This window comes from Epinephelus fuscoguttatus, linkage group LG12 (genome assembly GCF_011397635.1).
Source record: "Epinephelus fuscoguttatus linkage group LG12, E.fuscoguttatus.final_Chr_v1".
Classification (NCBI taxonomy): domain Eukaryota; kingdom Metazoa; phylum Chordata; class Actinopteri; order Perciformes; family Serranidae; genus Epinephelus; species Epinephelus fuscoguttatus.
Window position 1 is genome coordinate 37,595,375 of NC_064763.1, and position 27,700 is coordinate 37,623,074.

General features: G+C 39.1%; 1 protein-coding gene, 1 long non-coding RNA gene and 2 pseudogenes across 7 annotated transcripts in view; 1 reads left to right on the top strand and 3 right to left on the bottom strand.

Moving 5' to 3' along the window:
* Nucleotides 1–418: 418 nt before the first annotated feature.
* LOC125898931 (tripartite motif-containing protein 16-like) overlaps nucleotides 419–27,700 on the bottom strand; it is a 28,495-nt gene continuing 1,213 nt past the window's right edge. Inside the window, exons 1-3 of one of the 6 annotated variants that reach the window (XM_049593003.1) lie at nucleotides 21,715–22,227; nucleotides 7,580–7,870; nucleotides 419–2,139 (exon numbers count right to left, since the gene is read on the bottom strand). In XM_049593003.1, coding sequence (XP_049448960.1) covers nucleotides 1,234–2,139; nucleotides 7,580–7,870; nucleotides 21,715–22,188 — 1,671 coding nt within the window. In that variant the 5' untranslated portion in view covers nucleotides 22,189–22,227 and the 3' untranslated portion in view covers nucleotides 419–1,233. Of the gene's footprint in view, nucleotides 2,431–6,179; nucleotides 7,165–7,579; nucleotides 8,843–11,382; nucleotides 11,827–21,714; nucleotides 22,228–27,700 lie in introns of those variants that run through there. The other 5 variants (XM_049593005.1, XM_049593001.1, XM_049593002.1 and 2 more) reach the window with 5 other exon arrangements.
* LOC125898936 (uncharacterized) lies at nucleotides 2,410–11,697 on the top strand. The gene is made up of 3 exons (XR_007450669.1): nucleotides 2,410–2,526; nucleotides 7,967–8,058; nucleotides 11,571–11,697. It is a non-coding gene; the product is annotated as an uncharacterized LOC125898936 (long non-coding RNA).
* LOC125898930 (tripartite motif-containing protein 16-like) lies at nucleotides 9,441–25,720 on the bottom strand (annotated as a pseudogene).
* LOC125898933 (tripartite motif-containing protein 16-like) lies at nucleotides 15,760–17,988 on the bottom strand (annotated as a pseudogene).

The following is a 27,700-nucleotide window of genomic DNA, read 5'->3' on the forward strand; positions in this document are numbered from 1 at the left end:
TAACCAAATTTGATATTAAGTAGGACAAAAAAGTTATTTTTCACTTTATATTGTAAATGCAATAATTTATGTAAGGTAGTGTATAAAACATGTTCACTAAATATAACTTTAGAATCAAGTTTTAAGAAACCACAGTTAGATCCTCAACTAGCACGTAGTGACTAAGTGATTTAATTTCGTCTCACCATCAGCAGCATTAAATCAACACATGTTGTCTGTAGATAGAAGTGGAGCTTATTTGATTGTCTTCAGTAATCTTCCTGTGTTCATTTATTTATTTATTTATTTTTACTGTATTGTCTCAAAAAATGTATTGGAAAGAACTTAAGTCTGAAACAAATGATTTTAGCGATGCTCAAACAGTGAAAGGAAGAATACAGTCTTTTGTAAGTGCATTTAAAAAAAAGTTGTTTGTGGGTGAAATATTGAAACATCAGCTATTCATTTATTTGTAGAAATTTTAACATTGACTTATTCTTTTCATAGTTGTCATGCACTCTTTCAAAAATGATTAGCAAAAGACTTCCACAAGGTTACATTCAAGTTCTTCATGTTCTTTCTAATGTGAGTTTGCAAAATCATGACTATGTGTCCTTTAAATTGTTACAATGTAAAGACACTTGAATTCCCTATTAATAAGATAATAAGCAAGCTAATTGTCAGAGGGTTACGTTTTTAAAATTTTACCAGTTTTCTGGTACTAGAACTTTTTTGCTGCATTTTAAAAAGAAATAAAAGGGTAATGTGATTGTATAATATCAGTACAACAGCAGCACAGTACGCAGCATAGACGGCAGTAGGCCGTGTAGACAAAAATAAACATTACATTTTACAAATTGCAATAATGAAAATATGGTACAAGTAAAAGAAAATAAATAAATTAATTAAACTTTATATCACAACATTCAGCATGCTCATAAACCCAAATCCACATAGACTTAACCATACACAAAAAAATAGATCTTATCAGACATTTTGCACATGCAAAATTTTCCAAGCACGGTACATAACGAAATACAACATACAAGCATATTAAGAATAAAATATAAATAAAAGAGATAGTTTTAATCCCTATATATCCCTATATGTAGCACAAAAGATTTCTTTTTCATTTCACCATTTCATTGAATTGACACATCACAGTCTCACACACTATGTTTGATCTCTGCACTGCAGACACACCTTAACATTTACCATACAGCAACACAGATCACTCACTCTTTAAACTCCTGTCTACTTGAGCTCACACAACTCAGCTGTGCTTCCAGCAGTATATGGAAGCCAAAATCCAGCATAGAGAGGCTGAGTGAACGTGGTCTGGACTCTGTGGAGGAGAGTCATGGTTTCAGAGACACTGTAGTAAGACAGAGTACCTGCCCTGTGATCCAGATACACTCCTATTGTGGAGGACTGAGGGCCTGAGATGGAAGTAACAATGTTGTTATGTCTGAATGTATAACTTGCTCTGTTACATTCTAATGACCAGGACTTGTCATTATATCCAAATCCACATTCATACGCAGTCCCTGTTCTGCCAATGTCCCTGTATGCAATTGCAATAGAAATGTCCCCGCTCCACTTCACCTCCCAGTAACAACGTCCAGTCAGACCCTCTCCACTCAGGATCTGCCACCATTTTACAAATCTGTCTGAGTGATCTGAATATTTCTGGTCTATTGCCATCAACGTTGCTTTTCTGTTCCTGTCACTTAATGACAAACGCCTGTGTGCTGTATCTGGATCCAGTGTGATTTGATGTGAATATTTCATAAATTCAGCTCTGGTTCTGGGCTCTGCTTGAGGCAGTGAAACATCCACTTCAGTCACTGCCAGTGAGATCTTTGTCCACTCCTCACTCAGAACAGCCTGCAGTTTATCTCTGGCCTTTGACACCGCTGCTGTCACATCCTCAAAAGAGCATTGAGGACAGATATCAATGCTGGGTAAGTCTTTAGACCTACTCAGACGTGACAGTGAGGGGTAGTTGTTGAGGAAATGCAGGTGATCCTCTGTGTGTGAGAGCTTCTCCAGCTCAGTGTCTTTCCTCTGCAGCTCAGTGATCTCCTGCTGCAGCTTCTCCTCGAGCTCTTTAGCTCGACTCACTTGAGTTTTCTGCTGGGATCTGATCTGCTGCTTCACCTCAGAGCTCCTTTTCTCAATGAGACGGATCAGATCAGTGAAGATCTTCTCACTGTCCCTCACAGCTTCATCAGCAGAGAGATTGATAGCCTCCACCCTCTGCTGAAGCACCTTGACATCTTTTTCTCTGTCCTGGACTCTCTGTTGGATTCTTTGACGACTCACCCCGAGCTCCGTCTGCCTCTCAGCCCTCTCTGCTGCAGCAGAGACTGTGTCATGGCCTTTATGATCATCCATGAGGCAGAGATAACAGATACACTGCTGATCAGCGCGGCAGAAGATCTTCATCACCTCGTCGTGGCGAGAGCAGATGTTCTCCTCCAGCTTTGAAGTGGCTTCAACCAGCTTGTGTTTCTTAAACAGAGCTACATTGTAGTGAGGCTGCAGGTGCTGCTCACAGTAAGAGGCCATACACACCAGACAGGACTTGAAGGCTTTTACCTTTATCCCAGAGCAGAAATCACAGGCCACGTCTTCAGGTCCTGCAAAGGACTGATCAGGTGAAACAGCATGAAGTCCAACTGTCTTCAGTTTCTCCACTAACTCTGCTAACATGGTGTTTTTCACCAGGTCAGGCCTCAGTGTGAAGCTCTGCCTACACTGAGGGCAGCTGTGTGCTTTCTTCTTCTCATTCTCCTCATCCCAGCAGTGTTCAATACAGCTCATGCAGTAGCTGTGTCCACAGGGAATAGTCACTGGATCCTTTAGTAGATCCAGACAGATTGAACAGCTCAGGTTTTCTCGATCCAAAAACACTTGCTGCGCCATTTCTCCTCTAGACGACAGTGAATGTCAGTTAGTTTCACTCTCTGTTTCCAGATAAAAGCTCAGCTCATTTCCTTGATGTTTATTCACTGATCTGCAGTGTATTGGCTTTCAGCTCTTACATTTGATCACATGGTGTTTACCCCCATCTGCTAACTGGCAGATCTGTGAAAGGGGAGGGAACAACTAATGTCTGAGCTGACTAGACTTTGAGCAGGAGGAGCCTGACTAGCCAGTAAATAAAGTCTGGGTGGAGTCATAAAGGTGTGTGTCATTCCAGGAAGAGGAGCAGCTGGAGAGATGTCTGCCTTTCTCCTAACTGTAAAATAAAAATGGAATATTTGCTCTGGAGACAAGTGTTCCCTACAGAATATACCATCACTACCACTACTTTATCATCCATTCCTACTGTTATGTGGTACTAAGAATTAAACATTGATACACAGTTAAGTTAATGGATATATTATATAACTAAAATGAACTATTTTTTGTATTTACATATATCTTGATTAGTCCATACCCATTGAGTGCACAGTTGCCCATGTACAGTTTCACATGGTGTGTGTTTGGGATACAGGTCATAGGAAATTGCAGATTAAATAGTCAACTGAACCCATTAAAAAGAGCAATGTGTTCAGACAGAGTTTTTGAAAAACGTGGGACAGACAGAATGACACACTGACAGTTTCCATGATTATGTACAGCATACCATACCATGACTTAGTCATACCAAAAATTAGAACAAAAAAACCCCAAACATTGGTCCACAGGGGGAGCCACAGCGATCGGTCACATTTTAGCCATTTCTAAGCATTTTTCTGTTGTTATAGCGCCACCCAGTTGCCAATTAGAGTTAAATTTCTCCAGTCACCTTGAGGCGTCCTGTTCTACATATCTACCAAGTTCAGTAAAAATCCATATGGCGGTTAGGCCTAGATAAGAAATGAGCTCTCTAGCGCCCCCATTTTGTTTGATGGGGTCAATAATGGAGGGGTCCCCTCAGATTATGTGTGGTCATATGCCTACAAAGTTGCGTGGTGATGGGTGAAACCCTTGAGATGTTCTACACCTTTATGTGATGAGCCACGCCCTCCGCAATATTCATTGCCTTATAGAAGCTCAGTTTTAGTAAGTTTTCCAACTTTTGCCAAGAGGGAACTTTAGATATTGGTCCCTAGATTATGTTCACCCAGTTTCATGCAGATCGCTCAAAGTTCCTAGGAAGAGATTCATTTGAAGTGTTTTTCAAAAAATTCAAAATGGTGGAAAATCTGTATAAGCGGAAGTTATGGGTTCTTGAGATAAATGTGTTCCTCATGAGGAGAGGCATCTCTGTGCAAAGTTTCATGTCTCTACGACATACGGGGCATGAGATATGCCCATTCAAAGTTTGCAATTTCAGTTTGTTGCTATAGCGCCCCCCTTTGGCCAATTGATGTAATATTGCTTCATTTGCATCCTCCCATGACCCTCTACCACTGTGCCAAATTTCACATGGATTGACCATGTCAGTGAGGAGAAAAATGTGGAACAGACACACACACAGACACAGACACAGACACACACACACACACACACACACACACACACACACACACACACAGAGTTTTGGTCATTATATAGTCAGATTAAACATTAAATCACACAGTCATGTTCATGGAGACATGGTGCTAAAACTACTTACTTTTTAAACTTTATATCACATTTATTTGGCAGATGCTCAAAAATCCATTTCCATTCATACATTTTACAGACCTGTAATTTTTTAATAGCATAATTAAGACCATTTATGTGATAACCAAATTTGATATTAAGTAGAGCATAAAACTTATTTTTCAGCAGACATTTTACATATATACAATATTTCCCATGCACAGTGTACCATGTCAGTGTTTAGAAAATACACCATTATAATCACATGCTAACAAAAAACAGAGTTTGATCCCCATCTAGCAAATAGGTCGAGTGAATGAGTGATTTTATTTCCTTCTCACCAGCAGCATTAAATCAGCGCTTGATCTGTTGTTTGTAAAGTTGAGCTTATTGATTGTCTTCATTAATCTGCCTGTGTGTTTGTTACCAAAATATCTTTTAAAAAACTGACTGATTCGAGAAATTTAGAAGGAAATGAATGATTTTTGTGATACTCAAACAGTGAAAGGAAGAACACAGCATTTTGTGAATGTGATGTTTTTTAAAGAATAGAGATTTGCTGTTACATTTAGACAAATCGACTATTCATTTATTTTTTGTGGGATTCTGAACATCAGCTTTTCATAATATTACCTAAAAATTGTTCCCCTGTAAATACACGTGAATTTATTCTTAAAAGGATGATTGGCAAACTATTTTTCTGAAGGTTACATTCAGAATTAAACCAGTTTTGACATGATAACAGTGTAACCACTGATGTATTTGCCAGCCTGTGAACCTCACAGCACCCTGAAGATCTGTGTAAAGCTGTTTCACTATGTAGCTCTGAGCTTGTGTCTAAAATACTGGTGTAACAACGTCTGTGTTACAAAATTCTTTTCCTGTCTTGAATTTTGTTGGCTTGATGGAAGGCACTGACGTTTTTGATCTGGACTGTCCAAGGAGGACATGACAGAAGGGCTAAGAGATGAAGGGATGATTATGGAATGTGGAGTAGACTCAATAATATGGATAATATTGATATTCCCGTCAGTTTTAGCTGTAATATTTCAAGTTAAGTCAGTGCACGGGGAATGATAGTTTATATTTCTTTTTTCTTTCCTTTTTGTTTATTGAGTGATTTTCTTCTCCCACCATCATCAGCATCAAGTCAACACATGGTCTGTTGTCAGTAGGTGATGATTTCAAAAAATATTACCTCACATTTCGAGTGTTTTTGAGATGGCGTGAAGCCCAGTTATTCCTACAGTGTGACTGGCGAAGCCTGTAAAGCTTTGTATAATTCCCATTTTATTCCTGCATGATTGTTGTGGAATGTTCAAAAGTTGTGTAATAAATCTGAAAGTAACAAATTCTGCTGAAATAATATGCTGTAATGTTTTCCTTTGCAGAGGAGTCAACATTTTACAAACTTAAAATCATTGTGTGATTGTGCTTTTGGTGGTGAATTTTAACATCACTATCATAAAGTGGAGTTTTTCTCCTCGTGTGTTTGTCTGTTATCAAAGTATCTTTAAAAAAATCATTGATTGGAAAGAAACAAATGACTACAATATATTACAAGTCAATCTTTATTTATTTATTTGGGTTATTTTGAACACTGACATTTCATAAAGGTTTTCTAAAATGTTATCACTCAAAGACATTTGAAATAACTCTTAAAAATATGATTAGCAAACTATTTTTTCAAGAGATTGCAGTTAAATTTAAACCAGTTTTTCTTTTTGGCTACAAAAAAAAGTATTGCAATTTTGTCATATCATTACAACAGTGGAGTATGCAGTATGAAGAGCACTAAAAATAAACTTTTAATCATACAAATTGTGTTCATGAAGATATAATACAGCTAAAGTGAAATCTTCCCAAAACTATATACAGCATTTTTTTCATGCACAGTATATAACGTTAATGTTTGGAAAATATAAGAATTACATTTCAACAATAAAGACATTTTAATCCCCATCTGGCAAATTAAAAAAGAAATTTCATTGAACGTCTGTGACACAAACGAAACAACATAAAATCAAAGAAAAAACATCACAGTCCCACACACACTGATCTCTGAAGTGCAAACACACCTCAACATTTACTGTACAGAGATCCCTCACTCTTTAAACTCCTGTCTACTTGAGCTCACACAACTCAGCAGTATCTCCAGGGCTATCTGAAAGCCAAAATCCAGCATAGAGAGGCTGAGTGAACGTGGTCTGGACTCTGTGGAGGAGAGTCATGGTTTCAGAGACACTGTAGTAAGACAGAGTACCTGCCCTGTGATCCAGATACACTCCTATTGTGGAGGACTGAGGGCCTGAGATGGAAGTATCAATGTTGTTATGTCTGAATGTATAACTATCACTGTTACATTCTAATGACCAGGATTTGTTGTTATATCCAAATCCACATTCATCTCCGGTCCCTGTTCTGCTAATATCTCTGTGTGCAACTGCTATATCAACTGTCCCGCTCCACTTCACCTCCCAGTAACAACATCCAGTCAGACCCTCTCTACTCAGGACCTGCCATCTTTCATCAAATCTGTCTGAGTGATCCAAGTATTTCTGGTCTGCTGCCATTAATGTTGCTTTTCTGTTACTCAATGACAAACGCCTGTGTGCTGTATTTGGATCCAGTGTGATTTGACAAGAATATCTCATAAATTCAGCTCTGGTTCTGGGCTCTGCTCGAGGCATTAAAACATTCACTTCAGTCACTGCCAGTGAGATCTTTGCACACGCATCTTTCAGAACAGCCTGCAGTTTATCTCTGGCCTTTGACACTGCTGCTGTCACATCCTTAAAAGAGCGCAGAGGACAGATATCCATGCTGGTTAAGTCTTCAGACCCACTCAGATGTGACAGTGAGGGGTAGTTGTTGAGGAAATGCAAGTGATCCTCTGTGTGTGAGAGCTTCTCCAGCTCAGTGTCTTTCCTCTGCAGCTCAGTGATCTCCTGCTGCAGCTTCTCCTCGAGCTCTTTAGCTCGACTCATGAAGTTTTCTGCTGGGATCTGATCTGCTGCTTCACCTCAGAGCTCCTTTTCTCAATGAGACGGACCAAATCAGTGAAGATCTTCTCACTGTCCCTCACAGCTTCATCAGCAGAGAGATTGATAGCCTCCACCCTCTGCTGAAGCACCTTGACATCTTTTTCTCTGTCCTGGACTCTCTGTTGGATTCTTTGGCGACTCACCCCGAGCTCCGTCTGCCTCTCAGCCCTCTCTGCTGCAGCAGAGACTGTGTCATGGCCTTTATGATCATCCATGAGGCAGAGATAACAGATACACTGCTGATCAGTGCGGCAGAAGATCTTCATTACCTCGTCGTGGCGAGAGCAGATGTTCTCCTCCAGCTCTGAAGTGGCTTCAACCAGCTTGTGTTTCTTCAGCGGAGCTACATTGTAGTGAGGCTGCAGGTGTTGCTCACAGTAAGAGGCCATACACACCAGACAGGACTTGAAGGCTTTTACCTTTATCCCAGAGCAGAAATCACAGGCCACGTCTTCAGGTCCTGCAAAGGACTGATCAGGTGAAACAGCATGAAGTCCAACTTTCTTCTGTTCCTCCACCAACTCTGCTAACAGGGTACTTTGCACCAGGCCAGGCCTCGGTATGAAGCTTTGCGTACACTGAGGGCAGCTGTATATTTCATTCTCCCCATTTTCCTCATCCCAGCAGTGTTCAATACAGCTCATGCAGTAGCTGTGTCCACAGGGAATAGTCACCGGATCCTTCAGTAGATCCAGACAGATTGAACAGCTCAGTTTTTCTCGAAAGAACACTTGCTGCGCCATTTCTCCTCTAGACGACAGTGAATGTCAGTTAGTTTCACTCTCTGTTTCCAGATAAAAGCTCAGCTCATTTCCCTGATGTTCATTCACTGATCTGCAGTGTATTGGCTTTCAGCTCTTACATTTGATCACATGATGTTTACACCCATCTTCGAACTGGCAGATCTGTGAAAGGGGAGGGAACAACTAATGTCTGAGCTGAATGACTTTGAGCAGGAGGAGCCTGACTAGCCAGTAAATAAAGTCTGGGTGGAGTCATAAAGTTTTGTGTCATTCCAGGAAGAGGAGCAGTTGGAGAGATGTCTGCCTTTCTCCTAACTGTAAAATAAAAATGGAATATTTGCTCTGGAGACAAGTGTTCCCAACAGAATACACCATCACTACTACTACTTTATCATCCATTCCTACTGTTATGTGGTACTAAGAAGTAAACAATGACACACAGTTAAGTTAATGGATATATTATATAACTAAAATGAACTATTTTTTAAAATTCTAAATTACATTTATTTTGCAGATGCTCAAAAGTCCAAATCCATTCGAACATTTTTACATGCACAACTCTTTTGTTCATTTTGTAGCGTTTCTTAAATAATCAAGCCAATTTATATATTAACCAAATTTGATATTAAGTAGGACAAAAAAGTTATTTTTCACTTTATATTGTAAATGCAATAATTTATGTAAGGTAGTGTATAAAACATGTTCACTAAATATAACTTTAAAATCAAGTTTTAAGAAACCACAGTTAGATCCCCAACTAGCACGTAGTGACTAAGTGATTTAATTTCGTCTCACCATCAGCAGCATTAAATCAACACATGTTGTCTGTAGATAGAAGTGGAGCTTATTTGATTGTCTTCAGTAATCTTCCTGTGTTCATTTATTTATTTATTTATTTTTACTGTATTGTCTCAAAAAATGTATTGGAAAGAACTTAAGTCTGAAACAAATGATTTTAGCGATGCTCAAACAGTGAAAGGAAGAATACAGTCTTTTGTAAGTGCATTTAAAAAAAAGATGTTTGTGGGTGAAATATTGAAACATCAGCTATTCATTTATTTGTAGAAATTTTCATTGAATTCTTTTCATAGTTGTCATGCACTCTTTCAAAATGATTAGCAAAAGACTTCCACAAGGTTACATTCAAGTTCTTCATGTTCTTTCTAATGTGAGTTTGCAAAATCATGACTATGTGTCCTTTAAATTGTTACAATGTAAAGACACTTGAATTCCCTATTAATAAGATAATAAGCAAGCTAATTGTCAGAGGGTTACGTTTTTAAAATTTTACCAGTTTTCTGGTACTAGAACTTTTTTGCTGCATTTTAAAAAGAAATAAAAGGGTAATGTGATTGTATAATATCAGTACAACAGCAGCACAGTACGCAGCATAGACGGCAGTAGGCCGTGTAGACAAAAAATAAACATTACATTTTACAAATTGCAATAATGAAAATATGGTACAAGTAAAAGAAAATAAATAAATTAATTAAACTTTATATCACAACATTCAGCATGCTCATAAACCCAAATCCACATAGACTTAACCATACACAAAAAAATAGATCTTATCAGACATTTTGCACATGCAAAATTTTCCAAGCACAGTACACAACGAAATACAACATACAAGCATATTAAGAATAAAATATCAATAAAAGAGATAGTTTTAATCCCTATATATCCCTATATGTAGCATAAAAGATTTTTTTTTTTAATTTCACCATTTCATTGAATTGACACATCACAGTCTCACACACTGTGTTTGATCTCTGCACTGCAGACACACCTTAACATTTACCATACAGCAACACAGATCACTCACTCTTTAAACTCCTGTCTACTTGAGCTCACACAACTCAGCTGTGCTTCCAGCAGTATATGGAAGCCAAAATCCAGCATAGAGAGGCTGAGTGAACGTGGTCTGGACTCTGTGGAGGAGAGTCATGGTTTCAGAGACGCTGTAGTAAGACAGAGTACCTGCCCTGTGATCCAGATACACTCCTATTGTGGAGGACTGAGGGCCTGAGATGGAAGTAACAATGTTGTTATGTCTGAATGTATAACTTGCTACTGTAACATTCTAATGACCAGGATTTGTCATTATATCCAAATCCACATTCATACGCAGTCCCTGTTCTCTTAATATTCCCTTGTATGCAACTGCAAATAAACTGTACCACTCCACTTCACCTCCCAGTAACAACGTCCAGTCAGACCCTCTCTACTCAGGACCTGCCACCATTCAACAAATCTGTCTGAGTGATCTAAGTATTTCTGGTCTGCTGCCATTAATTTTACTTTTCTGTTTCTGTCACTCAATGACAAACGCCTGTGTGCTGTATTTGGATCCAGTGTGATTTGATGTGAATATCTCATAAATTCAGCTCTGGTTCTGGGCTCTGCTTGAGGCAGTAAAACATCCTCTTCAGTCACTGCCAGTGAGATCTTTGTCCACTCCTCACTCAGAACAGCCTGCAGTTTATCTCTGGCCTCTGATACCGCTGCTGTCACATCCTCAAAAGAGCACAGAGGACTGATATCCATGCTGGGTAAGTCTTTAGACTCACTCAGATGTGACAGTGAGGGGTAGTTGTTGAGGAAATGCAGGTGATCCTCTGTGCGTGAGAGCTTCTCCAGCTCAGTGTCTTTCCTCTGCAGCTCAGTGATCTCCTGCTGCAGCTTCTCCTTGAGCTCTTTAGCTCGACTCACTTGAGTTTTCTGCTGGGATCTGATCTGCTGCTTCACCTCAGAGCTCCTTTTCTCAATGAGACGGATCAAATCAGTGAAGATCTTCTCACTGTCCCTCACAGCTTCATCAGCAGAGAGATTGATAGCCTCCATCCTCTGCTGAAGCACCTTGACATCTTTTTCTCTGTCCTGGACTCTCTGTTGGATTCTTTGGCGACTCACCCGAGCTCCGTCTGCCTCTCAGCCCTCTCTGCTGCAGCAGAGACTGTGTCATGGCCTTTATGATCATCCATGAGGCAGAGATAACAGATACACTGCTGATCAGTGCGGCAGAAGATCTTCATTACCTCGTCGTGGTGAGAGCAGATGTTCTCCTCCAGCTTTGAAGTGGCTTCAACCAGCTTGTGTTTCTTTAACGGAGCTACATTGTAGTGAGGCTGCAGGTGTTGCTCACAGTAAGAGGCCATACACACCAGACAGGACTTGAAGGCTCTCAGCTTCATCCCAGAGCAGAAATCACAGGTCACGTCTTCAGGTCCTGCAAAGGACTGATCAGGTGAAACAGCATGAAGTCCAACTGTCTTCAGTTTCTCCACTAACTCTGCTAACATGGTGTTTTTCACCAGGTCAGGCCTCAGTGTGAAGCTCTGCCTACACTGAGGGCAGCTGTGCGCTTTCTTCTTCTCATTCTCCTCATCCCAGCAGTGTTCAATACAGCTCATGCAGTAGCTGTGTCCACAGGGAATAGTCACTGGATCCTTTAGTAGATCCAGACAGATTGAACAGCTCAGGTTTTCTCTAAAGAACACTTGCTGCGCCATTTCTCCTCTAGACGACAGTGAATGTCAGTAAGTTTCACTTTCTATTTCCAGATAAAAGCTCAGCTCATTTCCCTGATGTTTATTCACTGATCTGCAGTGTATTGGCTTTCAGCTCTTACATTTGATCACATGATGTTTACACCCATCTTCTAACTGGCAGATCTGTGAAAGGGGAGGGAACAACTAATGTCTGAGCTGACTAGACTTTGAGCAGGAGGAGCCTGACTAGCCAGTAAATAAAGTCTGGGTGGAGTCATAAAGATGTGTGTCATTCCAGGAAGAGGAGCAGCTGGAGAGATGTCTGCCTTTCTCCTAACTGTAAAATAAAAATGGAATATTTGCTCTGGAGACAAGTGTTCCCAACAGAATATACCATCACTACTACTACTTTATCATCCATTCCTACTGTTATGTGGTACTAAGAATTAAACATTGATACACAGTTAAGTTAATGGATATATCATATAACTAAAATGAACTATTTTTTGTATTTACATATATCTTGATTAGTCCATACCCATTGAGTGCACAGTTGCCCATGTACAGTTTCACATGGTGTGTGTTTGGGATACAGGTCATAGGAAATTGCAGATTAAATAGTCAACTGAACCCATTAAAAAGAGCAATGTGTTCAGACAGAGTTTTTGAAAACGTGGGACAGACAGAATGACACACTGACAGTTTCCATGATTATGTACAGCATACCATACCATGACTTAGTCATACCAAAAATTAGAACAAAAAAACCCCAAACATTGGTCCACAGGGGGAGCCACAGCGATCGGTCACATTTTAGCCATTTCTAAGCATTTTTCTGTTGTTATAGCGCCACCCAGTTGCCAATTAGAGTTAAATTTCTCCAGTCACCTTGAGGCGTCCTGTTCTACATATCTACCAAGTTCAGTAAAAATCCATATGGCGGTTAGGCCTAGATAAGAAATGAGCTCTCTAGCGCCCCCATTTTGTTTGATGGGGTCAATAATGGAGGGGTCCCCTCAGATTATGTGTGGTCATATGCCTACAAAGTTGCGTGGTGATGGGTGAAACCCTTGAGATGTTCTACACCTTTATGTGATGAGCCACGCCCTCCACAATATTCATTGCCTTATAGAAGCTCAGTTTTAGTAAGTTTTCCAACTTTTGCCAAGAGGGAACTTTAGATATTGGTCCCTAGATTATGTTCACCCAGTTTCATGCAGATCGCTCAAACTTCCTAGGAAGAGATCCATTTGAAGTGTTTTTCAAAAAATTCAAAATGGTGGAAAATCCATATAACCGGAAGTTATAGGTTCTTGAGGTCAATTTGTTCCTCATGAGGAGAGGCATCTCTGTGCAAAGTTTCATGTCTCTACGACATACGGGGCATGAGATATGCCCATTCAAAGTTTGCAATATCAATCGGTTGCAATAGCGCCCCCCTTTGGCCAGTTGATGTAATATTGCTTCATTGGCATCCTCCCATGACCCTCTACCACTGTGCCAAATTTCACATGGATTGACCAAGTCAGTGAGGAGAAAAACGTGGAACACACACACACACACACACACACACACACACACACACACACACACACACACACACACACACACACACACACACACAGAGTTTTGGTCATTATATAGTCAGATTAAACATTAAATCACACAGTCATGTTCATGGAGACATGGTGCTAAAACTACTTACTTTTTAAACTTTATATCACATTTATTCGGCAGATGCTCAAAAATCAGTTCCATTCATACATTTTACAGACATAACTCCTTTATTCATTTTGTATTTTTTAATAGCATAATTAAGACCATTTATGTGATAACCAAATTTGATATTAAGTAGAGCATAAAACTTATTTTTCAGCAGATATTTTACATATATACAATATTTCCCATGCACAGTGTACCATGTCAGTGTTTAGAAAATACACCATTATAATCACATGCTAACAAAAAACAGAGTTTGATCCCCATCTAGCAAATAGGTCTAGTGAATGAGTGATTTTATTTCCTTCTCACCAGCAGCATTAAATCAGCGCTTGATCTGTTGTTTGTAAAGTTGAGCTTATTGATTGTCTTCATTAATCTGCCTGTGTGTTTGTTACCAAAATATCTTTTAAAAAACTGACTGATTCGAGAAATTTAGAAGGAAATGAATGATTTTTGTGATACTCAAACAGTGAAAGGAAGAACACAGAGCATTTTGTGAATGTGATGTTTTTTAAAAAATAGAGATTTGCTGTTACATTTAGACAAATCGACTATTTATTTAATTTTTGTAGGATTCTGAACATTAACTTTTCATAATATTACCTACAAATTGTTTCCCTGTAAATACATGTGAATTTATTCTTAAAAGGATGATTGGCAAACTATTTTTCTGAAGGTTACATTCAGAATTAAACCAGTTTTGAATGTACTCTTTGGGTACATTAAAAAAGAAGTAATGTGAGCTTGCTATATCAGTATGTTTTCTTAAAATGTTAGTGAAGTATTCTTCAGAAGGTTAGAGTTATAACTTTACCCCTTTTCTAGTACGAGTGCTTTTTGGGTGAATTGATAAAAAAAGTAATAAAAAAGTAATGTGATTTTGCAGTATCAGTACAACAGCAGCACAGTATGCAATACACACAGCAGTATGTGAAGTACTAAAGAGAAAACAATTACAGCTTAAATAACCAAAATAAACTAAACCTAACAGTCTTCTTTTTTTACTTTATAATGCATTCATTGTGCATATGCAATATTTTCCATGCATAGTGCATTAAAAAATGTTTAGTAAATATAACATTAGACTTGAATTGAAGCAATCAAGATTGTTTAACCCTTATATCAAGGTGAAAGTATTTCTGTTGCATTTCACCATTTCATTTGATTGACACAAGCAAAACAACATTACAAAACAAGTCCAAGAACAAACATCACAGTCTGCAGTGCAGACACACCTCAACATTTACTGTAAAGACATGAATCCCTCAGTCTACTTGAGCTCACACAACTCAGCATTGCCTCCAGGACTTTGTGTAAACCAAAATCCAGCATAGAGAGGCTGAGTGAACGTGGTCTGGACTCTGTGGAGGAGAGTCATGGTTTCAGAGACGCTGTAGTAAGACAGAGTACCTGCCCTGTGATCCAGATACACTCCTATTGTGGAGGACTGAGGGCCTGAGATGGAATTGGAAATATTGTTGTGTCTGAATTTAAAACTACCATTGTAACATTCTAATGCCCAAGATTTGTTGTTTATTTGTTAATTTATGTAAGGTAGTGTATAAAACATGTTCACTAAATATAACTTTAAAATCAAGTTTTAAGAAACCACAGTTAGATCCCCAACTAGCACGTAGTGACTAAGTGATTTAATTTCGTCTCACCATCAGCAGCATTAAATCAACACATGTTGTCTGTAGATAGAAGTGGAGCTTATTTGATTGTCTTCAGTAATCTTCCTGTGTTCATTTATTTATTTATTTATTTTTACTGTATTGTCTCAAAAAATGTATTGGAAAGAACTTAAGTCTGAAACAAATGATTTTAGCGATGCTCAAACAGTGAAAGGAAGAATACAGTCTTTTGTAAGTGCATTTAAAAAAAAGATGTTTGTGGGTGAAATATTGAAACATCAGCTATTCATTTATTTGTAGAAATTTTTTTCATTGAATTCTTTTCATAGTTGTCATGCACTCTTTCAAAAATGATTAGCAAAAGACTTCCACAAGGTTACATTCAAGTTCTTCATGTTCTTTCTAATGTGAGTTTGCAAAATCATGACTATGTGTCCTTTAAATTGTTACAATGTAAAGACACTTGAATTCCCTATTAATAAGATAATAAGCAAGCTAATTGTCAGAGGGTTACGTTTTTAAAATTTTACCAGTTTTCTGGTACTAGAACTTTTTTGCTGCATTTTAAAAGAAATAAAAGGGTAATGTGATTGTATAATATCAGTACAACAGCAGCACAGGACGCAGCATAGACGGCAGTAGGCCGTGTAGACAAAAAATAAACATTACATTTTACAAATTGCAATAATGAAAATATGGTACAAGTAAAAGAAAATAAATAAATTAATTAAACTTTATATCACAACATTCAGCATGCTCATAAACCCAAATCCACATAGACTTAACCATACACAAAAAAATAGATCTTATCAGACATTTTGCACATGCAAAATTTTCCAAGCACAGTACATAACAAAATACAACATACAAGCATATTAAGAATAAAATATAAATAAAAGAGATAGTTTTAATCCCTATATATCCCTATATGTAGCACAAAAGATTTATTTTTCATTTCACCATTTCATTGAATTGACACATCACAGTCTCACACACTGTGTTTGATCTCTGCACTGCAGACACACCTTAACATTTACCATACAGCAACACAGATCACTCACTCTTTAAACTCCTGTCTACTTAAGCTCACACAACTCAGCTGTGCTTCCAGCAATATATGGAAGCCAAAATCCAGCATAGAGAGGCTGAGTGAACGTGGTCTGGACTCTGTGGAGGAGAGTCATGGTTTCAGAAACGCTGTAGTAAGACAGAGTACCTGCCCTGTGATCCAGATACACTCCTATTGTGGAGGACTGAGGGCCTGAGATGGAAGTAACAATGTTGTTATGTCTGAATGTATAACTTTTACTGTAACATTCTAATGACCAGGATTTGTCATTATATCCAAATCCACATTCATACGCAGTCCCTGTTCTCTTAATATTCTTGTATGCAACTGCTAAATAAACTGTACCACTCCACTTCACCTCCCAGTAACAACGTCCAGTCAGACCCTCTCTACTCAGGACCTGCCACCATTCAACAAATCTGTCTGAGTGATCTAAGTATTTCTGGTCTGCTGCCATTAATTTTACTTTTCTGTTTCTGTCACTCAATGACAAACGCCTGTGTGCTGTATTTGGATCCAGTGTGATTTGATGTGAATATCTCATAAATTCAGCTCTGGTTCTGGGCTCTGCTTGAGGCAGTAAAACATCCTCTTCAGTCACTGCCAGTGAGATCTTTGTCCACTCCTCATTCAGAACAGCCTGCAGTTTATCTCTGGCCTTTGACACTGCTGCTGTCACATTCTTAAAAGAGCACAGAGACTTAACCATGCTGGGTAAGTCTCTAGACTTTCTCAGACGTGACAGTGAGGGGTAGTTGTTTAGGAAATGCAGGTGATCCTCTGTGTGTGAGAGCTTCTCCAGCTCAGTGTCTTTCCTCTGCAGCTCAGTGATCTCCTGCTGCAGCTTCTCAGCTCTTTAGCTCGACTCACTTGAGTTTTCTGCTGGGATCTGATCTGCTGCTTCACCTCAGAGCTCCTTTTCTCAATGAGACGGATCAAATCAGTGAAGATCTTCTCACTGTCCCTCACAGCTTCATCAGCAGAGAGATTGATAGCCTCCATCCTCTGCTGAAGCACCTTGACATCTTTTTCTCTGTCCTGGACTCTCTGTTGGATTCTTTGGCGACTCACCCCGAGCTCCGTCTGCCTCTCAGCCCTCTCTGCTGCAGCAGAGACTGTGTCATGGCCTTTATGATCATCCATGAGGCAGAGATAACAGATACACTGCTGATCAGTGCGGCAGAAGATCTTCATTACCTCGTCGTGGTGAGAGCAGATGTTCTCCTCCAGCTTTGAAGTGGCTTCAACCAGCTTGTGTTTCTTTAACGGAGCTACATTGTAGTGAGGCTGCAGGTGTTGCTCACAGTAAGAGGCCATACACACCAGACAGGACTTGAAGGCTCTCAGCTTCATCCCAGAGCAGAAATCACAGGTCACGTCTTCAGGTCCTGCAAAGGACTGATCAGGTGAAACAGCATGAAGTCCAACTGTCTTCAGTTTCTCCACTAACTCTGCTAACATGGTGTTTTTCACCAGGTCAGGCCTCAGTGTGAAGCTCTGCCTACACTGAGGGCAGCTGTATGCTTTCTTCTTCTCATTCTCCTCATCCCAGCAGTCTTTAATACAGCTCATGCAGTAGCTGTGTCCACAGGGAATAGTCACTGGATCCTTTAGTAGATCCAGACAGATTGAACAGCTCAGGTTTTCTCTAAAGAACACTTGCTGCGCCATTTCTCCTCTAGACGACAGTGAATGTCAGTAAGTTTCACTTTCTATTTCCAGATAAAAGCTCAGCTCATTTCCCTGATGTTTATTCACTGATCTGCAGTGTATCTGCTGAAGCACCTTGACATCTTTTTCTCTGTCCTGGACTCTCTGTTGGATTCTTTGGCGACTCACCCCGAGCCCGTCTGCCTCTCAGCCCATTCTGCTGCAGCAGAGACTGTGTCATGGCCTTTATGATCATCCATGAGGCAGAGATAACAGATACACTGCTGATCAGTGCGGCAGAAGATCTTCATCACCTCGTCGTGGGAGAGCAGATGTTCTCCTCCAGCTTTGAAGTGGCTTCAACTAGCACTTGTGTTTCTTTAACAGAGCTACATTGTAGTGAGGCTGCAGGTGTTGCTCACAGTAAGAGGCCATACACACCAGACAGGACTTGAAGGCTTTTACCTTTATCCCAGAGCAGAAATCACAGGCCACGTCTTCAGGTCCTGCAAAGGACTGATCAGGTGAAACAGCGAGAAGTCCAACTTTCTTCAGTTCCTCCACTAACTCTGCTAACATGGTGTTTTTCACCAGGTCAGGCCTCAGTGTGAAGCTCTGCCTGCACTGAGGGCAGCTGTGTGTTTTCTTCTTGTCATTCTCCTCATCCCAGCAGTCTTCAATACAGCTCATGCAGTAGCTGTGTCCACAGGGAATAGTCACCGGATCCTTCAGCAGATCCAGACAGATTGAACAGCTCAGTTTTTCTCGATCCAAAAACACTTGCTGCGCCATTTCTCCTCTAGACGATAGTGAGTGTCAGTAAGTTTCACTCTCTGTTTCCAGATAAAAGCTCAGCTCATGTCCCTGATGTTTATTCACTGATCTGCAGTGTATTGGCTTTCAGCTCTTACATTTGATCACATGTTTTTACCCCATCTTCAACTGGCAGATCTGTGAAAGGAGGGAACAACTAATGTCTGAGCTGACTAGACTTTGAGCAGGAGGAGCCTGACTAGCCAGTAAATAAAGTCTGGGTGAGCCCATTCATGAAGCTGTGTGTCATTCCAGGAAGAGGAGTGGTTTGAGAGATGTCTGCCTCTTCTCTAACTGTAAAATAAAAATGGAACACACACATTTGCTCTGGACACACACACACACACACACACACACACACACACACACACACACACACAGAGTTTTGGGTACATATAGTCAGATTAAACATTAAATCACACAGTCATGTTCAATGGATACATGGATAACTAAAATGAACTATTTACTTTTTAAACTTTATATTACATTTATTTTGCAGATGCTCAAAAATCAGTTCCATTCATACATTTTACAGACATAACTCTTTATTCATTTTGTATTTTTAATAGCATAATTAAGACCAATTTATGTGATAACCAAATTTGATATTAAGTAGAGCATAAAACTTATTTTTCAGCAGATATTTTACATATATACAATAATTTCCCATGCACAGTGTACCATGTCAGTGTTTAGAAAATATAACTTATAATCAAGTTTTAACAAAAACCACAGTTTGATCCCCATCTAGCAAATAGGTGACTAAGTGATTTTAATTTCCTTCTCACCATCAGCAGCATTAAATCAGCGCTTGATCATGTTGTCTGTAGATAGAAGTTGAGCTTATTGATTGTCTTCATTAATCTTCCTGTGTTCATTTATTTATTTAAATATCTTTTCAAAAACTGTGATTGGAGAACTTAGAGTCTGAAATGAATGATTTTTGTGATACTCAAACAGTGAAAGGAAGAACACAGCATTTTGTGAATGTGATGTTTTTTAAAAAATAGAGATTTGCTGTTACATTTAGACAAATCGACTATTTATTTATGTTTTGTGGGATTCTGAACGTAAACTTTTCATAATATTACCTACAAATTGTTTCCCTGTAAATACATGTGAATTTATTCTTAAAAGGATGATTGGCAAACTATTTTTCTGAAGGTTACATTCAGAATTAAACCAGTTTTGAATGTACTCTTTGGGTACATTAAAAAAGAAGTAATGTGAGCTTGCTATATCAGTATGTTTTCTTAAAATGTTAGTGAAGTATTCTTCAGAAGGTTAGAGTTATAACTTTACCACTTTTCTAGTACGAGTGCTTTTTGGGTGAATTGATAAAAAAAGTAATAAAAAAGTAATGTGATTTTGCAGTATCAGTACAACAGCAAAAAATAAACATTACATTTACAAATTGCAATAATGAAAATATTACAAGTAAAGAAAATAAATAAATTAATTAAACTTTATATCACAACATTCAGCATGCTCATAAACCCAAATCCACATAGACTTAACCATACACAAAAAATAGATCTTATCAGACATTTTGCACATGCAAAATTTTTTACAGTAAATACAACATACAAGCATATTGAATAAAATATCAATAAAAAGATTGTTTTAATCCCTATATATCCTATATGTAGCATAATGATTTTTTCTGTTGCATTTCACCATTTCATTTTATTGACACAAGCAAAACAACATTACAAAACAAGTCCAAGAACAAACATCACAGTCTGCAGTGCAGACACACCTCAACATTTACTGTAAAGACATGAATCCCTCAGTCTACTTGAGCTCACACAACTCAGCATTGCCTCCAGGACTTTGTGTAAACCAAAATCCAGCATAGAGAGGCTGAGTGAACGTGGTCTGGACTCTGTGGAGGAGAGTCATGGTTTCAGAGACGCTGTAGTAAGACAGAGTACCTGCCCTGTGATCCAGATACACTCCTATTGTGGAGGACTGAGGGCCTGAGATGGAATTGGAAATATTGTTGTGTCTGAATTTAAAACTACCATTGTTACATTCTAATGCCCAAGATTTGTTGTTATTTCCAAATCCACATTCATCTCTGGTCCCTGTTCTGCTAATATCTTTGTATGCAACTGCTATATTAACCTTCCCGCTCCACTTCACCTCCCAGTAACAATGTCCAGTCAGACTCTCTCTACTCAGGACCTGCCATCTTTCAACAAATCTGTCTGGGTGATCTGAATATAACTGGTCTACTGCTATTAATGATGCTTTTCTGTTACTGTGACTCAGTGACAAATATATGTGTGCTGTATTTGGATCCAGTGTGATTTGATGTGAATATTTCATAAATTCAGCTCTGGTTCTGGGCTCTGCTTGAGGCAGTAAAACATCCACTTCACTCACTGCCAGTGAGATCTTTGTCCACTCCTCACTCAGAACAGCCTGCAGTTTATCTCTGGCCTTTGACACTGCTGCTGTCACATCCTCAAAAGAGCACAGAGGACCGATACCAATGCTGGGTAAGTCTTCAGACCCACTCAGACGTGACAGTGAGGGGTAGTTGTTTAGGAAATGCAGGTGATCCTCTGTGTGTGAGAGCTTCTCCAGCTCAGTGTCTTTCCTCTGCAGCTCAGTGATCTCCTGCTGCAGCTTGTCCACGAGCTCTTTAGCTCGACTCACTTGAGTTTTCTGCTGGGATCTGATCTGCTGCTTCACCTCAGAGCTCCTTTTCTCAATGAGACGGATCAAATCAGTGAAGATCTTCTCACTGTCCCTCACAGCTTCATCAGCAGAGAGATTGATAGCCTCCACCCTCTGCTGAAGCACCTTGACATCTTTTTCTCTGTCCTGGACTCTCTGTTGGATTCTTTGGCGACTCACCCCGAGCTCCGTCTGCCTCTCAGCCCATTCTGCTGCAGCAGAGACTGTGTCATGGCCTTTATGATCATCCATGAGGCAGAGATAACAGATACACTGCTGATCAGTGCGGCAGAAGATCTTCATCACCTCGTCGTGGCGAGAGCAGATGTTCTCCTCCAGCTTTGAAGTGGCTTCAACCAGCTTGTGTTTCTTTAACAGAGCTACATTGTAGTGAGGCTGCAGGTGTTGCTCACAGTAAGAGGCCATACACACCAGACAGGACTTGAAGGCTTTCAGCTTTATCCCAGAGCAGAAATCACAGGCCACGTCTTCAGGTCCTGCAAAGGACTGATCAGGTGAAGCAGCATGAAGTCCAACTGTCTTCAGTTTCTCCACTAACTCTGCTAACATGGTGTTTTTCACCAGGTCAGGCCTCTGTGTGAAGCTCTGCCTGCACTGAGGGCAGCTGTGTGTTTTCTTCTTTTCATTTCCCTCATCCCAGCAGTCTTTAATACAGCTCATGCAGTAGCTGTGTCCACAGGGAATAGTCACCGGATCCTTCAGTAGATCCAGACAGATTGAACAGCTCAGGTTTTCTTGAAAGAACACTTGCTGCGCCATTTCTCCTCTAGACGACAGTGAATGTCAGTGTCACTCTCTGTTTCCAGATAAAAGCTCAGCTCATTTCCTTGATGTTTATTCACTGATCTGCAGTGTATTGGCTTTCAGCTCTTACATTTGATCACATGATGTTTACCCCCATCTTCTAACTGGCAGATCTGTGAAAGGGGAGGGAACAACTAATGTCTGAGCTGACTAGACTTTGAGCAGGAGGAGCCTGACTAGCCAGTAAATAAAGTCTGGGTGGAGTCATGAAGCTGTGTGTCATTCCAGGAAGAGGAGTGGTTGGAGAGATGTCTGCCTTTCTCCTAACTGTAAAATAAAAATGGAATATTTGCTCTGGAGACAAGTGTTCCCAACAGAATATACCATCAGTACTACTCCTTTATCATCCATTCCTACTGTTATGTGGTACTAAGAAGTAAACAATGACACACAGTTAAGTTAATGGATATATCATATAACTAAAATGAACTATTTTTTAAAATTCTAAATTACATTTATTTTGCAGATGCTCAAAAGTCCAAATCCATTCAAACATTTTTACATGCACAACTCTTTTATTCATTTTGTATCTTTTCTTAAATAATCAAGCCAATTTATAAAATTAACCAAATTTGATATTAAGTAGGACAAAAAAGTTATTTTTCACTTTATATTGTAAATGCAATAATTTATGTAAGGTAGTGTATAAAACATGTTCACTAAATATAACTTTAAAATCAAGTTTTAAGAAACCACAGTTAGATCCCCAACTAGCACGTAGTGACTAAGTGATTTAATTTCGTCTCACCATCAGCAGCATTAAATCAACACATGTTGTCTGTAGATAGAAGTGGAGCTTATTTGATTGTCTTCAGTAATCTTCCTGTGTTCATTTATTTATTTATTTATTTTTACTGTATTGTCTCAAAAAATGTATTGGAAAGAACTTAAGTCTGAAACACATGATTTTAGCGATGCTCAAACAGTGAAAGGAAGAATACAGTCTTTTGTAAGTGCATTTAAAAAAAAGATGTTTGTGGGTGAAATATTGAAACATCAGCTATTCATTTATTTGTAGAAATTTTAACATTGACTTATTCTTTTCATAGTTGTCATGCACTCTTTCAAAAATGATTAGCAAAAGACTTCCACAAGGTTACATTCAAGTTCTTCATGTTCTTTCTAATGTGAGTTTGCAAAATCATGACTATGTTTCCTTTAAATTGTTACAATGTAAAGACACTTGAATTCCCTATTAATAAGATAATAAGCAAGCTAATTGTCAGAGGGTTACGTTTTTAAAATTTTACCAGTTTTCTGGTACTAGAACTGTTTGCTGCATTTTAAAAAGAAATAAAGGGTAATGTGATTGTATGATATCAGTACAACAGCAGCACAGTATGCAGTATAGACGGCAGTAGGCCGTGTAGAGTAAAAAAATAAACATTACATTTTACAAATTGCAATAATGAAAATATGGTACAAGTAAAAGAAAATAAATAAATTAATTAAACTTTATATCACAACATTCAGATGCTCATAAACCCAAATCCATAGACTTAACCATACACAAAAATAGATCTTATCAGACATTTTGTATATCAGTTGAAAATTTTCCAAGCACAGTACATAGCAAATACAACATACAAGCATATTAAGAATAAAATATCAACAAAAGAGATAGTTTTAATCTCTATGTAACAACAAAAAGATTTTTTTCATTTCACCATTTCATTGAATTGACACATACAGTCCCACACACTGTGTTTGATCTCTGCAGTGCAGACACATTTGCTGCATAGAGATCACTCACTCTTCAAACTCCTGTCTACATCTAACACAACTCAGCAGTGTGCTCCTGCAGTCAATTATGGCGAAGCCAAAATCCAGCATAGAGAGGCTGAGTGAACGTGGTCTGGACTCTGTGGAGGAGAGTCATGGTTTCAGAGACGCTGTAGTAAGACAGAGTACCTGCCCTGTGATCCAGATACACTCCTATTGTGGAGGACTGAGGGCCTGAGATGGAAGTAACAATGTTGTTATGTCTGAATTCATAACTATCACTGTTACATTCTAATGACCAGGACTTGTCATTATATCCAAATCCACATTCATACACAGTCCCTGTTCTGCTAATATCCTTGTATGCAACTGCTATGAAAACTCTCCCGCTCCACTTCACCTCCCAGTAACAACGTTCAGTCAGACCCTCTCTACTCAGGACCTGCCAACTTTCAAGAAATCTAACCGAATCAAACTTGCGTCCTGCTGTTAATGTTGCTTTTCTGTTACTGTCACTCAGTGACAAAAGTGTGTGTGCTGTATTTGGATCCAGTGTGATTTGATGTGAATATCTCATAAATTCAGCTCTGGTTCTGGGCTCTGCTTGAGGCAGTAAAACATCCTCTTCAGTCACTGCCAGTGAGATCTTTGTCCACTCCTCATTCAGAACAGCCTGCAGTTGACACTGCTGTCACATGTTCTTAAACAAGCACAGGGTACAGACTATCCATGCTGGGTAAGTCTCTAGACTTTCTCAGACGTGACAGTGAGGGGTAGTTGTTTAGGAAATGCAGGTGATCCTCTGTGTGTGAGAGCTTCTCCAGCTCAGTGTCTTTCCTCTGCAGCTCAGTGATCTCCTGCTGCAGCTTCTCCTCAAGTTTTTTAGCTCGACTCACTTGAGTTTTCTGCTGGGATCTGATCTGCTGCTTCACCTCAGAGCTCCTTTCCTCAATGAGACGGATCAAATCAGTGAAGATCTTCTCACTGTCCCTCACAGCTTCATCAGCAGAGAGATTGATAGCCTCCACCCTCTGCTGAAGCACCTTGACATCTTTTTCTCTGTCCTGGACTCTCTGTTGGATTCTTTGGCGACTCACCCCGAGCTCCGTCTGCCTCTCAGCCCTCTCTGCTGCAGCAGAGACTGTGTCATGGCCTTTATGATCATCCATGAGGCAGAGATAACAGATACACTGCTGATCAGTGCGGCAGAAGATCTTCATCACCTCGTCGTGGTGAGAGCAGATGTTCTCCTGCAGCTTTGAAGTGGCTTCAACCAGCTTGTGTTTCTTCAACGGAGCTACATCATAGTGAGGCTGCAGGTGTTGCTCACAGTAAGAGGCCATACACACCAGACAGGACTTCAAAGCTCTCAGCTTTATCCCAGAGCAGAAATCACAGGCCACATCCCCAGGTCCTGCAAAGGACTGATCAGGTGAAACAGCATGAAGTCCAACTTTCTTCAGTTCCTCCACTAACTCTGCTAACATGGTACTTTTCACCAGTTCAGGCCTCGGTGTGAAGCTCTGCCTGCACTGAAGGCAGCTGTGTGTTTTCTTCTTCTCATTCTCCTCATCCCAGCAGTCTTCAATACAGCTCATGCAGTAGCTGTGTCCACAGGGAATAGTCACCGGATCCTTCAGAAGATCCAGACAGATTAAACACCTCAGTTTTTCTGGATCCAGCTGAATCACCTGCTGCGCCATTTCTCCTCTAGACGACAGTGAATGTCAATAAGTTTCACTCTCTGTTTCCAGATAAAAGCTCAGCTCATGTCCCTGATGTTTATTCACTGATCTGCAGTGTATTGGCTTTCAGCTCTTACATTTGATCACATGGTATTTACACCCATCTTCGAACTGGCAGATCTGTGAAAGGGGAGGGAACAACTAATGTCTGAGCTGAATGACTCTGAGCAGGAGGAGCCTTAGCTTGCCAGTAAATAAAGTCTGGGTGGAGTCATAAAGGTGTGTGTCATTCCAGGAAGAGGAGTGGTTTGAGAGGTGCATTGTGTCTTTCGACCTCAGTTATTAATACCCAGTCTGGAAACCACTATTCCCAACGGATTACTACTACTATTATATAGAGCACTCATTAGGCAGCATTGAATTATACAAATTATGTTCATAGATATATGGTTTAACTACAATGAACATTTCTTTTAAACATTATATTACATTTATTTTGCAGATGCTCAAAAAAAAATCCACATTCATGAATCCATTTTTACACAACTCTTTTATTCATTCTGTCTTTTTATTCTCACATATTACACCCATTTATAAAATCACCAAATGCAAGTTTAAGTTGAACAAAAACACATTCTTCAGCAGAAAATTTGCATATATGCAAAAAATCTTCTATGTGCAGTATATCATGTCAATGTTGAGTAAATATGCCATCAGAATACATTTTTTAAAAAGAGAGTTAAATCCCCGTCTCGCAAGTATGTGAATGAGTGATTTTTCTTTTTTAATTCTCACCATAAGCAGCATTAAATCAACACATGGTCTATCGGTAGAAAGTGAAGGTTATTTGATTGTTTTCATTAACCTTTTGTGATTCTCAAACAGCGACAGAAAAACATATTGTGTATATGCATTTTTTTAAAGAATAGGGGTCATCTGTTAAAATATTGACAAGATAACTATTTATATGTATGACTTTGACCACTGATTTTCCATACATATTTTCTAAAAATTGTTATCATGTAAAGACACTTAAATTCGCTCTTTAAAAGATGTTAACAAGCTTTTTTTCCCAGAAGGTCATATTTAAAATTATACCATTTTTCTGGATTGGTACTTTTTAGTAAAAAAAGATTTTTCAATATCAGTACAACAGCAGCACAGTATGCAGTATAGACATCAGTAAATATGTAGAGTAAAAGAAATAAATATTGAATTATAGAAAATTATGATAATGAAGATATAGTGTGACTAAAATAATGTGTTTTTAAAATTTATATGACATTAATTTGGCAGATGCTCAAAAATCCAAATCAAGGTAGAAAAAAAAACACAAAAAAGCGTATTATCAGACATTTTGTATATCAGTTGAAAATGTTCAGTAAATACAACATACACAGTCTATATATTAAGAATGACATTTCAGCAAACAAGATAGTTTTAATCTCTATGTAACAACAACAAAATCTTATTCATTTCACCATATCATTGAACTGACACAACTAAACAACATAAAATCCAAGAGCAAAATATTATAGTCCCACCCACTATGTTTGATCTCTGCAGTGCAGACACATTTGCTGCATAGAGATCACTCACTCTTCAAACTCCTGTCTACATCTAACACAACTCAGCAGTGTCTCCTGCAGTCTGGCGAAACCTAAATCCAGCATAGAGAGGCTGAGTGAACGTGGTCTGGACTCTGTGGAGGAGAGTCATGGATTTAGAGACGCTGTAGTAAGACAGAGTACCTGCCCTGTGATCCAGGTAAACTCCAATTCTGGAGGAGAGACGGCCTGAGATGGAAGTGGAAACACTGTTATGTCTGAATTTATATCCATCACTGTTACATTCTAATAACCAAGACTTGTTATTTCCAAATCCACATTCATACATGGTCCCTGTTCTGCCAATATCCTTGTATGCAACTGCTATAGAAACGTTCCCGCTCCACTTCACCTCCCAGTAACAACGTCCAGTCAGACCCTCTCTACTCAGGACCTGCCATCTTTCAACAAATCTGTCTGGGTGATCCAAGTAGAACTGTTCAACTGCAGTTA